We start from the raw sequence: 15,948 nt of genomic DNA, 5'->3' as shown, positions 1-15,948 counted from the left end.
TGCTCCAGGGAAACCCTTAAAAGGGGATCTTGCTGAGACATTACACCAGCCTCCTGTTATGACCTTGGCTATTTTTTCCATGACAGAGATAAAGATGAAATAGGTTCTTGTTCTAATGACAGTTTGTCCCGAGAAGTCTGATGAAAGCTACACTATCTGTACAGATTACTGACCAAGCTGTCACTGGCTGGTACTATAATTTCTTGCTCTCTCTTCCTCTCTCAGATGAAAGATCCTTTCGGCTACTTTCCTCCCCTTCAACAGCATCAAGAAGCTAAGAATCCACAAATTAAAAAGCTCAGGACAAAGACTGGATTTCCAGCCCAAGATGACAACAGGGCAACCAACTGGAAAATCTACTTCAGTTTTCATTTACTGCCTTCAGATTTTAAAAAGTCCAACCCTGGGAGCTGTTCCAGGCTTGAGGTGTACTGGCCAACCGCAGCCCAAATCCAGGCTAGGTCAGAACAACAGACAGCTCACCGGTTTACCAGTCAGGCGGAATACAAGGCAAACCAGACCCCAGAGAGCTTAGAGTCTTGCTCTAACAAGGAACAGTCTGGAGGCAACAGACAGCTTAAGTGGTCCTGACTCAGGTGAGGATCTCAAGTTCTGCTCCCTCCGAGGAACACGGCCTGGGCTTAAAGAAGCCTTGTTCTGCAGGCAAGTGGGTCCACCAGAGCTGCGAAGCCTACTGCTACCCCCCTGAACACAGTGACAGTGTGTTAGCAAAGGGCTGCCCTCCTGAAGCGCAGGGGATTCTGGGGCAGAGTCGTCCTCTGAGCCAGAAGAAGGGGCAGGGCTCACTCAGGTGGCAAGGATGGAGACATTCCTGGCCCCTGGAACTCTCCTCTCACGAGCATCTCTGACAGGGCAGTTGCTGCAGAGGCTTTCTCCCGCCAGACCCATCCTCTGGGCCACGACTGGGACCTGCACCCACATCCATGGGATTTTCTCAACTTCAAGGGTGGCAACGCAGCTGTTTGTATACCTCGGGCTACCCCAGTGTCTGGAGGACGTTTGCGAAAGGATGTTTTGCAAAAGAAGAGTGCTCTCATGACACGCTTATGTACCGGCCCTGCTGCACAAGGGATCAGGCTGGATGGCCGTCATTCATGACCACAAGAACATCCACTTAAAGTCAGGAATATTCCCAAAGGCCAATAGAGAGAGTCTCTCTCTACAGGAAGCCCCCAGCCAACCCGCCATGCAATTTGAAGTTAATTGCTTTGAAACAATTGAGCAGGTGAGCAGCAAAAGTTCACACAGAGTATTTGCTGCTTCTCTTCCACATCTGAACCACCAAAGCACAAGCTGAATAGACAAAAACGGGGGGGGGGGGGGAAAGACCTCCAAGCAATCTTTAAAAAAAATAAATGAAAGGTGGGGGGGTGTTGGCTGCGAACTATTCCCCTTAAACATCATTAATGCCTCAAACACTTTTTTATTCAGCAGTCACTTTTGTAAATACCTCATTACTTCCCTTTTATTGTTATGCTAATGAAACCTTAATATATTGCAGATTTCTGGTGCAAAATCAAAGTGAGGCCCGCAGGCAGGGACAGCTGCACGCCAGCGTGCAGTAAAAGGCAGGTAAGGCCCCATGCCGAGTCCAATATGGCACAGGCTCCCTTCTGTAACTGGTGAGATGCTCTTCTAAAGTTACTTTAACCTTGACAACAGTTGAACTCTTGAATGGGAATTCTGCTCTGTCGCCAGGAGGGCTCTGGAGGGCCTCGGGTTTTGTGGGTGGCGACTTCAACCACTGATCTTCAACAAGCGGTGGGTTGTGCATCAACTGGGGGTGGCATCAGAGGAGCACCCAGCAAAGGTGCTCTGACCCCTGGACTTCCTGGCCGAAGTCCAGGGCCTGAACAGACCCAGGGGGCCCCCAAATCCTCTTTCGTCTGTCCTGAATGGTGTGGTTGCCCAGCTGAGCAGGATGATGCTTAATTTGCAAGGGAGGGGTGGGCCTCCAAAGGCCGTTAGGTCCAGGCTCCAAAATTACCTAGGTGCACCTCTGGCACCCAGAGGAGAAAACACAGGAAAGCACCAAGAACAAGAATAAAATGAGGAGAGCCAAAAAGGTGCCTGGAGGACGGTGTATTGGCTCACTGCAGGGGTTCCGGCAGTAGCCACAATTTATTGTGGCTGGTGTGATGAGAGTTGTAGACCAGTAACAGCTGGAGTATCAAAGGTTGGGAACCCCTGGCCGACTGCATTCGGAGTCTATTGATTCTCACTCGAGGCAACTGTAACAGCAAAGTTTATACACAATCCATTGATGCAAAGGTCCACCCAGGTCAGCTTGGCTTTCTAGTCAAGCTCTATTTGTTCTCGTCACCAATTCTCCCCCCACCCCACAATCGCTTCTTCCCTTCCCCCATCAAAAACACAAGTGGGTTATTTCATTTGCGCTGTGGTATGGAGAAGATAAGAAACAGCAGGAATCTCTACGGGGCCTGTGAAAGACAACTCTGCTTCTCTCCAAAGCTTTCCGGCAGGCAGGCAGCTTGGAAGAGAGGCGGAGTCTTGCCTCAACTGCATGGGGCTTTGGAAAAGGAAAACTCCTGCTGTTTCTTTTCTCATTCAAATATCTGCTGAGTGGGGGGAAATGCCCACCTCTCTGCGCTCACTCACGCGTAGTGGGGCTCCAGAGACTGGAAGGGTCTCCTCTCACTTGCAGGGTTTCTTCTGCTGTTGCTTCAGTTCTGTGCACCTGAGAGAAGACATACGCATTCACATTCCCCCTCTCAAACTTTCTCCGGCAAGCAGAGGGCCAGCAGAGAGGCGCAGGGAGAAGAACAGAGAGAAACACTCCTGCAAAAGAGGAAAGTGCTTCTTCTGGATGTTTAATAGTTGCACAGAAAGAGACATTTCGGTCAGTGCAGCTTTTCTTATCCTGGCACGACAAGCGACACCTGGAATCTGGGAATGAATCTGCCATCTTCCCGTGACCTGGATTCATATTACCCTTCTGTTGGCTTAGAGGTGCCAGTTCTGATTGAAACATTTTCTATAGTGTCAAAGCCATTAAAATCTCCAGGCTTGTTTTCAATAGCCACCTGCAGATCAATGTCAATTCCAGGTGACTCCAGGCCCATCCTGGGGAATTGGCAGCCCTACCTACCTTGTAGGGTTGTTGTGGAGGTGAGAAATAAAGGGGAGAAACTGGGAGGCTCCAATGAACTCAGTGAAGTAATAAAACTCTCTAGGGATGCTTTCAAGAGTCTTCTGAAGAAGGATGCCGAGTCTCCACACCACTCCTGGAAGGTTGGAAATCCCATACAGGCTTCTGAGTCAAGCTTGCTTGTGTATCTGAGCAATCAGCATACAGATTTGCTGCTCTGTTGCTGACTATGAATCACTTTGGCTTTGCTACCTAGCCATCAGTGTCATAGGGGCCTGGTCTCCCCAGCTCACCTGAAAGCAAGAAGCCCTTTTGAGAGTGGTGGCCACTGCACTTTCACCTGAGATCCTCTCCCTACGCTGCACTGCTCAGACAAGCAAGCCTCTCCCGCAAGCTTCTCCATGCACAGAGCCGGGCTGACAGACCAAAGCCACGTTGGCCCTCAACAGCATGAGCCGCTTCTAGGATCACATCCTCGGCTCACCAGACATTGCTGCCTCAGCTATGACCAGGGGAGCACAAAGACAACGGCAGCTCCAAGACTAACAAACGCGGTAATTCCATTTAATATAGTGTAAGCGGAGATTTCAAGGCTAATCCCGAGGTATCTCTTGTAAAGGCCTACCAGGGAACCGTTAATTTAGGAGCTGGCTAACATTCTTCTCCCTACAGCCCCCAAAACATGCACAAAATGAAATATCCTGGATCCCTGCCCGGTGCGGAAATAAAAATCATGAATAATGTTTCTATCTACATCATTGTCAGTGCTTTAATATCCCTAATTACTTTTAAAAGCTAGAATATGCCCCTTTAAGAGGGAGAGAGGAGAGGAGGGGGGGGTTCCACAACCCTGGGCAGATATTCAGTGTTACTTTTCTTTACATGTGGGAGCATCACACGTGCAGTAGCAAGCCTCATTCACCTCTTCCCCTGAGTGACAGCCCTTCCCGCAAAACTGAACACACAACCTACACAGGACTTTTGTGCATAGTTTTGGGGACAGACCTTCACTCAGGGGGGAAACTCCTGCTTCGCTTGCAGAAGGTCATGGTTTCAGTCCTTGGTAAGAGTGTGGCCGTTGAGTCGATGTCAACTCCTGGCAACCACAGAGCCTCTCTGTGGTTTTCTTTTGGTAGAATACTGGGGGGGTTGACCATGGCCTCCTCCCGCGCAGTCTGAGATGATGCCTTTCAGCATCTTCCTAGATCGCTGCTGCCCGATACAGGTGTTTCCCATAGTCTGGGAAACATAACAGCGGGGATTCGAACTGGCAATCTCTGGCTGGCTAGTCAAGTCATTTCATACGTCCAGGTAAAGCTGGGAAAGACCCTTCTCTGTCTGAAACCCTGGAGAGCTGCAGCCAGTCAGTGTAAACAATACTGAGCTAGAAGGAGCAAGGGTCTGGCATGACAGGAGGCAGACTATGTGACATCTGCACAGGAGCCTGCACATGGGCACTGCATTCTCTGCGTCATCTAGGCCCAGAGCGCAAAGAATGTTCTATACCTGCAGACAAGGAACGCTTTGGGGGGGAAGGGGTTGATGTCATCAGAATTTGCTCCCCTTCCCCCAGTGAATGTTTGCAGAGAGGTAAGGATATCTTTCGTCCAACAGTTGAACTTCCATCTTCTACGCGTCCTTAAAAACATAAAACAAGTCCTGCTGAATCAGGACGAAAGTGCATTTACTCCAGCAGCCTTCTAGGTCCCCACAGCGGCCACCAAATGCCTCCTCTGGGAAGCCCCCCACCCGTAGGGCGTAAATGCAACAACCTGCCTCCTTTGAGCATCCCCCTACAACAGGTATTCAGAGATATACTGCCTCAGGACATGGAGGTTCCATCATGGGAGGCTTCCACAATTTGGAACTTTTTTCCCCTGCCAGCTACCCATTATAACACCTCTAAATCCACACACACATTATAGAAGTGACCACATTAGACTATACTGAGTCTATGTCTTTTTTTAAAAGGGGGAGAAGATGAATTAAAAGGGTACTCCAGAATAATGCCTTGCCTGGGGTTTTATTTCATAGTTTTATTTCATTTTTTACCAAGGGCTTTTAAAAAATGTTTCTGATAATAACAACTGCTCAAGTCTTTGTCACTCTTACCAGTCTGCTTCCTGTGGGAAAGATCCTCTGTCTTAGAACAAGGTCATTTAACACCCTTTGGCAGCTGCAGACACCACTCCTTGGCTCCAGAGAGTTCATAGGCATGGGGAGGAAGGGCGGTAACTCCCTGGCAGGGTATCTGCTCCTCAAGCAGAAGGTTCCAGCCTCCGTAAAAGAGATTTTTGGCAATAGGGTTGGGACAGATTTTGCTTTGCCAAAATCCTGGAGAATTGGTCGACAATCCTAGATGGTTGAAGGTCCATTTGATCCAACCCTCCTGGGTTGAAGGTCATTCCTACTCATTCCAACAGTGACCAGGGTGTGATCAAATTCAGCATGTATGCAAGGAGAGAATCGCCAAGCAAGTCTAACACAGACACTTTGAACTTCAGAAGCAGAAACATCTCTAAAATGAGGAGTTTGGTGAAAAGAAAACTGAAAGGGAAGATCAAGAGTCACTTTGCTCCAGAATGCATGGAGTTTATTTAAAACCACAACAACAGAAGCCCAGTTAGAACATATACCAAAAGGAGGAAAGGTACCACCAAGACTAGGAAGATGCCAGCATGGCTAACAGGTAAAGTCAAGGAAGCTATAAAGACTTCCTTCAGAAATTGGAAGGCCTGCACAAATGAAAGGAAAAGAAAGGAACACAAACTCTGACAAAAGAAATGCAAAGAGACAACAAGGGAGGCAAAAACAGAGTTTGAGGAACATTTAGCTAAAATTATCATCAAGGGGAATAACAAAAACTTCTTTAAATACATCAGAAGCAGGAAACCTGCCAGGGAGGCGGTTGGTCAGATGACAAGGGGGGGGAAGGGATTATTAAGGAGACTATGGATATTGCAGAGAAGCTAAACAAGTTCTTTGCATCTGTCTTCATGACAGAGGATACTGAGCATATACCTGTGCCTGAACTGAGCTTCTCAGGGATGGAGGCTAAACAACGGAGTCAAACAGAAGGCACAAGAGATCTAAATTGTCTGGAAAAATTAACAATTTGAACTCAGAGATAACAAGCTGTTTGAAAATGCTCCTGGCTCGCCTCCTTCACAATATCCTTCTCCCTCCATATTTTATCAGACCTTGGGTTCTTTGCCAGACTTTCATCTGGCACATTCTGTACAGACGCCTGACCTCACTAACTATGGCTTCCCAAATGTGCCTCATGGTACCCCGCCATCTCGCTGCCACACAGATTGACTCAGACCATTCCACCTACCACAGTGGGGGCTCTTACATGTTGTATGGATTCCCAAGTCCACACACATACACCTGTGAAGTACCACGATAGAATTACTTTACCAATGTTCTCTGGGAAAGCAGGACACCAACTCCATTCTAGGAGTTTGCACCCCATCTTTGAATTCCAGGACTTACATCCAGTCTTCACAGTTTCTCCCAACCCTACTTGGGGATGCTGCCAGGGAGAGAACCTGGGAACCCTCTGCATGCACACAGATGCTCTACCAATGGGCTATGGACCCATCCCCCAAGGGGAATGGCTTAAATGTTCACAGGTAGTCTCCTATCCAAATGCAAACCGAGGCAGACCCTGCTTAGAAATGGAACAATTCATGCTCACTACCAAGTGAACAGCTCTGCTCCCCAAATGACCCACCCGTCCCATGAACAGGCTCCCTTATCCCACCCCTCCCCTTCCCTATCATTCCATTATCCTCATCCTTTGTATGGACACCTGTCAAAATTTCCAACCAACACTAGGAATAGGAAGAATCCTGTGACCACACAGTAAATTAATTGCAGTATCTTCTTTGGACAGAGCTGAATTCACTCATCTGTTTTAACAGAGTTAACAAGCTTATTTCCATTAAGTCAGTAATAAATACATCCTCTTGCATTGCATAATGATCCAATGTTTACTTTGGAGGCGACGCTAGACATTTTGTTCTAGCACAAGCTCATCGTGCCAGCAAATGTGCCAATTTACAAATTAACAAAAGATCAGACAAATTAGGTCTTCTCTGACAGGAAGGAGTTTGAACCCTGGAGCACAAAAAAAGTATCCTTCCAATAAGAAACACACAGAGTGGCCAGCAGCGATCTCACCAGTATCAACGACTCCCGATTTTCCCCTGACGACGGAGGGCAATACCCGAAACCAGGTCATGAGATGAACATCTTCAAAATAACCAAAATTAACTCTGCAGTAGAGAGAGCCTTTGTGTATTTTCTACCCATTTGTTCCCCGCAAAGAAGAGAAAGTTCTTAGGACCTTGTTCTCTTTCATAGATGCAGTCTTTCTTGTTGTTGTTTTTAAATGTATATGAAAGCATGAGGACATTTTAGATCAGCACTAATCACAAACAGTACTCAGGGCCTCAAATTTAATCAAGCTTTTCTATAGCAAGCAATATCCAAAGTACTAACAACGTATTAAGTAACAAAATCATAAGTTCTGCATGGCTTGTTAAGTGGCATAGATGTTAGCCAATTGGCACTATAACACTTGCATCATTGCATTCTGTTCAGCAATCACAGCAGCAACAGGTTTTCTATGGTGTGTGTGTGTGTGTGTGTGTGTGTGTGTGTGTGTGTGTGAGATTTTCTCCCCATGTAGAAAGTATCTAATTCATGGGGAAATGCAGTATTCTGCGCCCACCCCAACACACATATACACATTCACAGATGCACATACCAGAAGTTCAGCATCAAAAGATGCTTGGACTGTATGCAGAAAACTACATATAATGCATTTATGATGCTAAAAGAAAGAGTGATTGTGCAGAAAAATAAAGGTAAAAGTATGCTGTCAAGTCAGTTTCAACTCCTGGAGCCCACAGAGCCCTATGGTTTTCTTTTGGTAGAAATACCTAAGCATAAAAGGGCAGGGGAGAGTTCTTGCTTTTTCAGTATTATGCTTATCTCAAAGTAGTTATGCAGTGTCTTAACCGAGAAATTTGTCGTAGGGCACAATCCACTTGGGACTTCTACAGAGATCCAAGTCAGAAGAACAAACGAGATGTTTAAGGCACCAAGTGGGGAGGGGTACCATGCATGCATCAAGCCAAGGCCTCCAGCAACCAAACTTCAGTGCCTTCCCACCCGCACCACCAACATCCCGGTTCCTCAACATTCCCCCAGGCCAAACTGTGGGTCAAGAGTGCCCTCAAGGTTGCAGATCCACCCCCTATAAAGCCTTGACCTCCAAGTTAGCCTTCGTCTGAGCAACTTGTCACTGGCAGTAGTGGCCCCAAAAGGCTCCTTGTTTCTTGCCAACTTCCTGCCTGTCTGTTCTGGAACCCGACCCCCAGCATACCTTCAGCCACATCACCTGCCTCTGACCCTTTGGACACTGGTCTGCTTGCACCATATCCAGAACCTCCTCCCCCCACTCCCCTCCCTCCCCGCCCCCCCACAACAGGGGTTGGTGTCCATGGCTTCCAAGTTTGGCCACGACCAGATATTGCTTCAACATTGCATGCAGCGTATCCTGGTTTTTACAACCACCGTATATATCATTGTTATGTCACTTCAGTGCTGCTTCGCTCCTTTTCTACTCACCACTGGAACAGTCTGGACCTCCCCATCCAGGTTCGCAGTGACAAGTATCAGGAGAAACACACCTCCCGTGGACACATTCTTCTGTGCAGAGGGCTGAGGGGGAAACACAGAGATTAATTTTTGTATGTTTGTTTACATTGCAGTGGTTAACAGAAAGCAAAAGATATAAACATTACTTGTGTGTTTTGTATTATCAATGCAGATTTTATCCGTTTGCATCCCCAAGGCGGTTACGATTCACAATATTTCAAACACCCAAATGTATAAGCAAAACGTGACAAAAGGAAACGTATAGCCTAGACAGACAGAAATAAAATAGTTCCCTTAACACCACTAAATGCCAGGAACACGAATCTGCTTTCTACCAAATCAGACCCTTGCTCCATCTAGCTCAATACTGTCTACACTGACTGGCAGCAGCTCTCCCAGGTTTCAGGCAGGAGTCCCTCCCAGCTCTACCTGGAGATGCTGCCAGGGATTGAACCTGGGACCTTACCCATGCAAAGCAAATGTTCTACCACTGCGCTATGTCATCAAGAGATGACAAGTTAATTTGTTCCTCTGTAATTCCTGACCCCCGCCCAATGGAGGAGCTATGCAGATTCATGGGGATGAAAGGGAGGAAAAAATATACAATGTTATTCTACAGCTGGATTTAATGGCCACGTTTTCAGTGCAGTAGCTGATGGAACCGTTAGCAGCAAAATGCCCCTACTGAGAATTTATATAGCGCTTTTCCTGAGTGTATGGAGGCTGTCACATTATCTCAATAATCCTTACAACCGTTCATGCAGGGAAGCTGAAATCCTGAAAATAAAAAGGGGAAATAGGCCTAGTATATACTCAGTGTTGGGCTTGAATCAAGAATAAGTAGGATCACAATTCAGAATTCTGTTAAGCCAAGATTTTATACAACGACCTTGGGCAAATCACCACTGCTCAGCCCGAGTTTTCCCCATCTGTAAAAATGGAACTACTACTGACTTGCTTCACAGAGTGCTGATGGTAAATAAATTCAAGACTGTAAAACATTTTACACATTTTAAAAAGAGAGAGGAGATTTTTGTTACTGATTGCACACTACGGTTGCATTCAGATGATCCTGCAAACCATAACAGTTTGTAATCCTGTTTTGCTCAAGCCACAGTTTGCTGGTTCAGACATGATAATGACACACTATGGTTTGATTAAACAAAGAAGCAATTAATTAAGGCCTGAATGTGAGAGGAGGAGAAAGAAGCACACCAACACAGTGGTTTGGAGAACTGTCTGAACTCAGCCAATGTGGCATCTTTGGGTTCAATAAATCAGATCAACCCTGCCCAAAGAGAGGCAAGTCCAGGATTTCGTTTAGAAACAGAACTGTTGCAAGCATAAATTTCTAGAACTGTCCCACGAAGTAAAAAGAGGGAGGGGGGAAGGGGGGGGAAGCTTGTCCTGCCATAATCTTTAGCGTTTAATTAATTTTTCATTCTATTAGTATTCCACATAATAGGAGACAGCGGTCCCCACGGCACTCTTCCTAATGTACTTTTTGCAAACGATCTCGCCAGTTAATGAAACCATAAAAATTACTTGCACCGGAAGGTCAAGCAAAAACAAAGACGAGCCTGTGCTCCTGGTCACTGCCCTCTTCCACCCACAGCCAAAGATCCCCGGAGTAAAGAAAACTCTCTCCCACCAGTGAGCAGAGGTAATGCAGCATTGCTCAGGGTAGCAGGACTCACGTCTCAGCCGCTGGGCCTCCGTGCGCGGCCTCTGCAGTCCCTGCCTCCGCTCACCCCACCCGGCAAACATTTCTCTTGAACAATCCAGCACCTCATTGATTAGTTTATTATTAGCATTCTTGGCATGAGTAGAAGATCAGTATGGAGCTTGGATTCAGCCTGGTAATAAAATGACCTACATCAAAGCCCTGCCAAAAATGCCAACTTGGTAGCAGATGCGTTTAGCATGAGATATTGGGCGGCTTTCAAGGTCATGCAGCAACCATTTCTTAGCGCAGAATCAAAAAAGAAAGGGGGGAAGGAGAGCCAACAGAAGGGGACTCACAACAGAGTCACCTGATGCCTATCACTCTTTCTCTTGGATAACTGCTGTCACCACTTCCACCATGGTTCATATTCTCACGTCACTCTGAAACAGACCTATAGACTGAATCCAAACCCACAGCTTAATTCCTGACCCCTTTGAACCCTGGTCTTTAATTTTCAACTCCAAAGATGACAAAAACAATTCCTTAGGGGGAAAGGCTTCCTGCAAGATCATGGGAGAGACTAAGCAGGAAGAAGAGAGCCACAGTAGAATCATAATGAGGATTATGGATTGTTATTCATTATGAGGACAATGACCAGCACAGCATTTATATTGCACTTCACAAGGGAAGTAGTTTGTGTACATTCTTGGTAAACCTTACAACAGCCCTGCAAGGTAGATCATATAAAGATGTCCACATCACTAAGGGCTAAGCTTGAGGGAATGGCAGCTTGCCTAAAACCATCAGGTGAGTTAGTTGCAGGGGCAGCATCTGACCTTCCTGATATAGAAGAACCAACGCTATTTTCACAAGCAATAAATATTGGTACATCAGCCATTCCTCAAAGGTACCAGAGTGAGGCTGAATTTGAGCCAGAGCCCAAGATGCCACTTATAATGTCAGAACTAAGCCTTGGAATCACATGCAGCTCTAACAAAGGTCATCTGCACAGGTTTCCATCACCACTAGCAGCAGTCCACCTCTCCAGCTAACTTGGCAGGCCCTGCAGGGCGAGATGTCAGCTCTTCCTTATTTTACCAATGAAGTACTGACCTACAGGACTGGGCTGCCAGACTCACTGGCTGACATCCAGGTTGAATTACTCATGAGTAGTCCCATTGAAGTCAGTGGGTTGAATTTCAATGGGATTATGCATGAGTAATTTAGTCTGGCTGTCAGTCACAATCTCCAAGGATCCACAGTCCAAACCACAAGAGGACAAAATGAGAAACAGAAAACAGACATATTCTTCCATGAGTATAAAAAGAAATCCACCCACTACCTGCCCCCACCCTGTGTGCATAGAAACATCCCTATTAAAGAAATATGCAAACCAGTGGCAACTTTCAGTGTAGGCAAGGCTCCCATGGAGAGCTCACACTTTGAAAAAGAAGCTTTCTGATGCCATTCTGGCTGAAAGCAAACTTTCCGTCTCTCTCTTGAGTTGAAGCAAAAGCCAGCCGGGATTCAATCAATCCTGCTAAATCGATAATGTTAATACCATCATATTTCTCTGTATTATTCTCAGCATTTAACTTCCGCCAATAGCGGATTTCCAACTTACAGCCACGCAGTTCCAAACCGCCATTAGCACACTTAGCAATGAATCGCAAACCATCTTCAGCTGGTTCATGAAGTTAACACACCTGCTGAATCAGCAGACCACGTGACCCAGGCGTCTGGGTTCTCAATGTTCCCTCCACCCTTGCTGCCCCTCCCAATCCGCCAACATTATTATTTCTGGAGAAACCACTTCCCCTCATCTTTTCCAGCTGGGGCTTTTTGGTTTGGAAAAGAGATGACTACTGGGGGACAAGCTAAAGGTTTATAAAAGTATGCATTCTCCAGAACAGAATGGAGTTGAACAATTACTTGTCATGATCATGGACAGTAGGCTTCTCTTAATGAAGCCTAAGACTGCATTTGCCTTGTTAGCAGCTGCGGCACACTTCTGGCTCATGTTCAACTTGTTATCTACTAAGACACCGAGGTCCCTTTCCCATGTACCACTGCCAAGCCAGGTCTCCCCACCACCCTATACTTTTGCATTAGATAAATTTGGGTAAGAAAAATCAATAACATGTATCGTCAATCTCAGGTATAGATAGGCTTCAGGAGTCTGTCCGTGCATGAGTTTTTTTTTGTTTTGTATATACAAGAACCTGGAGGCCCACCAAACCGTAATACAGTGCCTCAAGGGACAGACATATCTTAGAATGAAGCTTCCAAGCTCATCCTTGAGAACTTTGTTCTCTGGACCAGAACTGAGCTCACAGTCCTTTCACACACAGATCCATCTCAGGTTTTTCCCCAAGCTTTCCTCATTTCAGCAGCCTAATTCAGAAAGCCTAGTTCCTGTTGCTATTGCTAAACATCTGGGAAGCACAACCCCTTCCTGATTTACTGCAAATCGCCCAGAGATCTACTAGTAGACCCCTGTCTACCTTCTACCCACCCCGCTCTCTCACGCAGGCATAATTTTTGAAAAACCAGATAGGCTTAACATATGGCAACCCTTTAGCTAATGCACAGAGCGATGTTCCAGATGGAGAGGTATGTACGCTTACCAAGTATAGAAAGAACCATATGGAACCCTTCACCTGGAGTGGGCTGCTGTTAGCAAGTGTAGGGGAAACTATTTTTACAAACATGTATCCCTGGTTTGGTTCACAAGTAGGTGCTGATGGGTTCTTGTGACGGTAATGCATCTCCGGAACACCACACGAGGCTGTTTAGCAGTGTGGAGCTCACTTGATTTAAACAGCGATAAGTGGAATGAAGTGGGGCCGTGCCAAAGGAAAGTGGGCTATTATCAAATGAGCCATAAAGCATCCATCAGCAAAAGACCTCTCTCTGGAATATGATGCCTGGAGCTCTCCAATCTTGAGACCTAGCCCAGCAGAACCTTTGCACCAACTACGACTAGAGGAAAAAACCAGCCTTGCAGAAGCAAGCATGAATTGTCCCTTTTGCTAAGCAGGGCCCACCCTGGTTTGCATTTGGATGTGTGAGTGCATGTGAGCAGCACTGCCTGCTGTAAGATATTCCCCTTAGGGGGTGTGGCCGCTCTGGGAAGAGCAGACCTGCCTGCCTGCTTGCTTGCAGAAGGGTCCCAGTTCCGTCCTTGGCAGCATCTGCAAGATGGGGCTGAGAGAGATTCCTGCCTGCAACCTTGGAGAGACCGCTGCCAGTCAGTCAAGACCAGGCCTGCTCAACTTCGGCCTCCCAGCTATTTTTGGACTACAACTCCCATAATTCCCAGCCACAGTGGCCAATAGCCAGGGATTATGGCAGTTGTAGGCCAACATCTACAGGAGGGCTGGAGTTGAGCAGCCCTGATCTAGTCAGTACTGAGCTAGATGGACTAAGGGTCTGACTCAATATAAGGCAGCTCCCTAGGTTCATTTAAAAAATCTCTTGCAAATATCACTTCCTCCCACCTGTGACCATGGCCCAAGAATGAAGTCCTTATATAGCTTTTAAAAGGGACTTCTGAGCAGATGGTTTATATCAAAGATTCTCAACGTTGGGTCCCCAGATGTTATTGGACTTCAACTCCCATAACCCCCAGCCCCAGTGGCCTTTAGTTGGGAATTATGGGAGTTGAAGTCCAATAACATCTGGGGACCCAACGTTGAGAATCCCTGGTTTATATTATGAAACGGTTGCTGTTTTAATATTGTTAAATATGGAAACTGAGGTAGGGCAGAGAGCTGGTCTTGTGGTAGTAAGCATGAATTGTCCCCTTTGCTAAGCAGGGCCTGCCTTGGTTTGCATTTGGATGGGAGACCACCTGTGAGCACTGTGAGGTATTCCCCATAGGGGATGAGGCCGCTCTGGGGAGAGCATGTGCATGCTTGTTTGCAGAAGGTCCCAGGTTCCCTCCCTGGCAGCATCACAAGTAGGGCCAGGAAAGACTCCTGCCTGTAACCTTGGAGAAGCCACTGCCAGAGAGGGTAGACAACACTGAACTAGATGGACCAATGGTCGGAGTCAGTATAAGACAGCTTCCTATGTTTGCCAAGGCAGAGAGGGGGCATATAAAACACAGTAAACAAATCTCAGACACTGAATGCAAACAAATGCAGTTGTGTGTACACAGACTTTCTGTGGGTGGAAATGTTTAAGGAAACAGACCAACAGCTGAAGGTGGTAGTGTTGGAAGAGCAAATTGGATCAGATACAAGACGTTAATTTCCATCTGAATGCCGGCAGCAACCATGGCATGGACATCAGGTGACCTGAGGCAGTACATATGTGCAAAAGGGATCTCCAGCCACCCTGGGCTGAGGCAGCTTTGGGTTTTAAAGGCCACTTCACCAGCTCTTTGCACTGACTGGGCCCAGAAAGTTATTGGAGATCAGCAGACCTCCTTATGGCCCTGAGGCCAAGGACTCATTGTGGCCAGTTCTGGTTAATAAAAGGCCATTTCGCTTGTGGAAACACCCATTTACACTCTGAAAGTTTAATCGCAAGAACAATCCTGCTCAATTCTCTGCAACCGTTAAAACCAACCAAGCTCCAAAAGACTCAATTAACAGCTGGGAGTTTAATTAGGTTGTGGCCAATGAGCCAACTCTGCAGTCACAGGCTTTATTTATCGGTTTCTCCAAAAGCACTTTCAGCCCCCCTTGTTGCCAGATTGATTCATTTTCATTTCAAAGTTGCATGACAGTCAAAGGAGGCGGGGGGGGGAGGGAGGGGGGAAACAAAAGCAAGGTCCAGGAGCATTTGCCCCTCTGAATTTTCTTTTTTTTTTTTTAAGTTATTCTCCTTGATAGCCTCCCCAACGTTCATGGCTATTATATGGGGCAGTGGGGAGCAAGTTAACAAGGGGACTGGTTAAAGAGGGACACAACAGAGGGAGGTGGGAAAGATGGTATCACAGCTTTGACAGAGTACAAAGAAACCTTTCTAAAGGTCATCTTGATTTAGGCAGCTATTGTGTTTTCTCCTTTTCTCCTTTTTATTTTCGTCTATATATTTAAAGCGAAGGAAAAAGTAGGAAGCACAGAAGTTTAAGAACAAAAAGCAGAAACAAAGCTACAAGACCTGAGAGAGATGGAAAGGGGAGCATTTGAAGAGGACAAGGAAGAAAAAACTTTAATAATGTTAAGCATGTGTTTTGTTTCGCCCAACGCTGCTCCCCATACTTGCAGACTAGTAATGAAGTCTGCAAGTTCTCTGGGATTGGGAAAAGGGGAGGAGGAAGACAGACCTGCACACAGGGGTTGAAAGGAAATGGTAGCACCGGAGATATCCTGGTAGTGCCTGGAGCTATAGACTAGGGATTTAAGTGTCTGCACTAGCACATGGATGTCCAAGGAAACCCACAAGCAATGTCCCACCCCACTCTTCCAGAAGTCTCCAAACATGACTGTGGCTGGAAATAAGGCAGAGGAAATGCAGGAGTGCTGACTTG

General features: G+C 46.6%; 1 protein-coding gene across 33 annotated transcripts in view; it reads right to left on the bottom strand.

The window, feature by feature from the left end:
- The window catches only part of MEGF11 (multiple EGF like domains 11), a 289,113-nt gene that overhangs the window by 172,562 nt on the left and 100,603 nt on the right, over positions 1-15,948 (bottom strand). For 27 of the 33 annotated variants that reach the window (XR_008311408.1, XR_008311409.1, XM_053272175.1 and 24 more), the window contains 2 exons: positions 8,771-8,863; positions 4,637-4,768 (listed from right to left, as the gene is read on the bottom strand). Coding sequence is in view for 30 of the 33 variants with exons in the window: in XM_053272175.1 (XP_053128150.1) it covers positions 4,637-4,768; positions 8,771-8,863 (225 nt within the window). In the remaining 3 variants the exon portion in view is untranslated. Of the gene's footprint in view, positions 1-2,640; positions 2,720-4,636; positions 4,769-5,242; positions 5,678-8,770; positions 8,864-15,948 lie in introns of those variants that run through there. The other 6 variants (XM_053272186.1, XM_053272187.1, XM_053272191.1 and 3 more) reach the window with 4 other exon arrangements.

Source organism: Hemicordylus capensis, chromosome 10 (genome assembly GCF_027244095.1).
Source record: "Hemicordylus capensis ecotype Gifberg chromosome 10, rHemCap1.1.pri, whole genome shotgun sequence".
Lineage (NCBI taxonomy): Eukaryota > Metazoa > Chordata > Lepidosauria > Squamata > Cordylidae > Hemicordylus > Hemicordylus capensis.
This window is presented reverse-complemented; position numbering and strand designations above follow the sequence as displayed.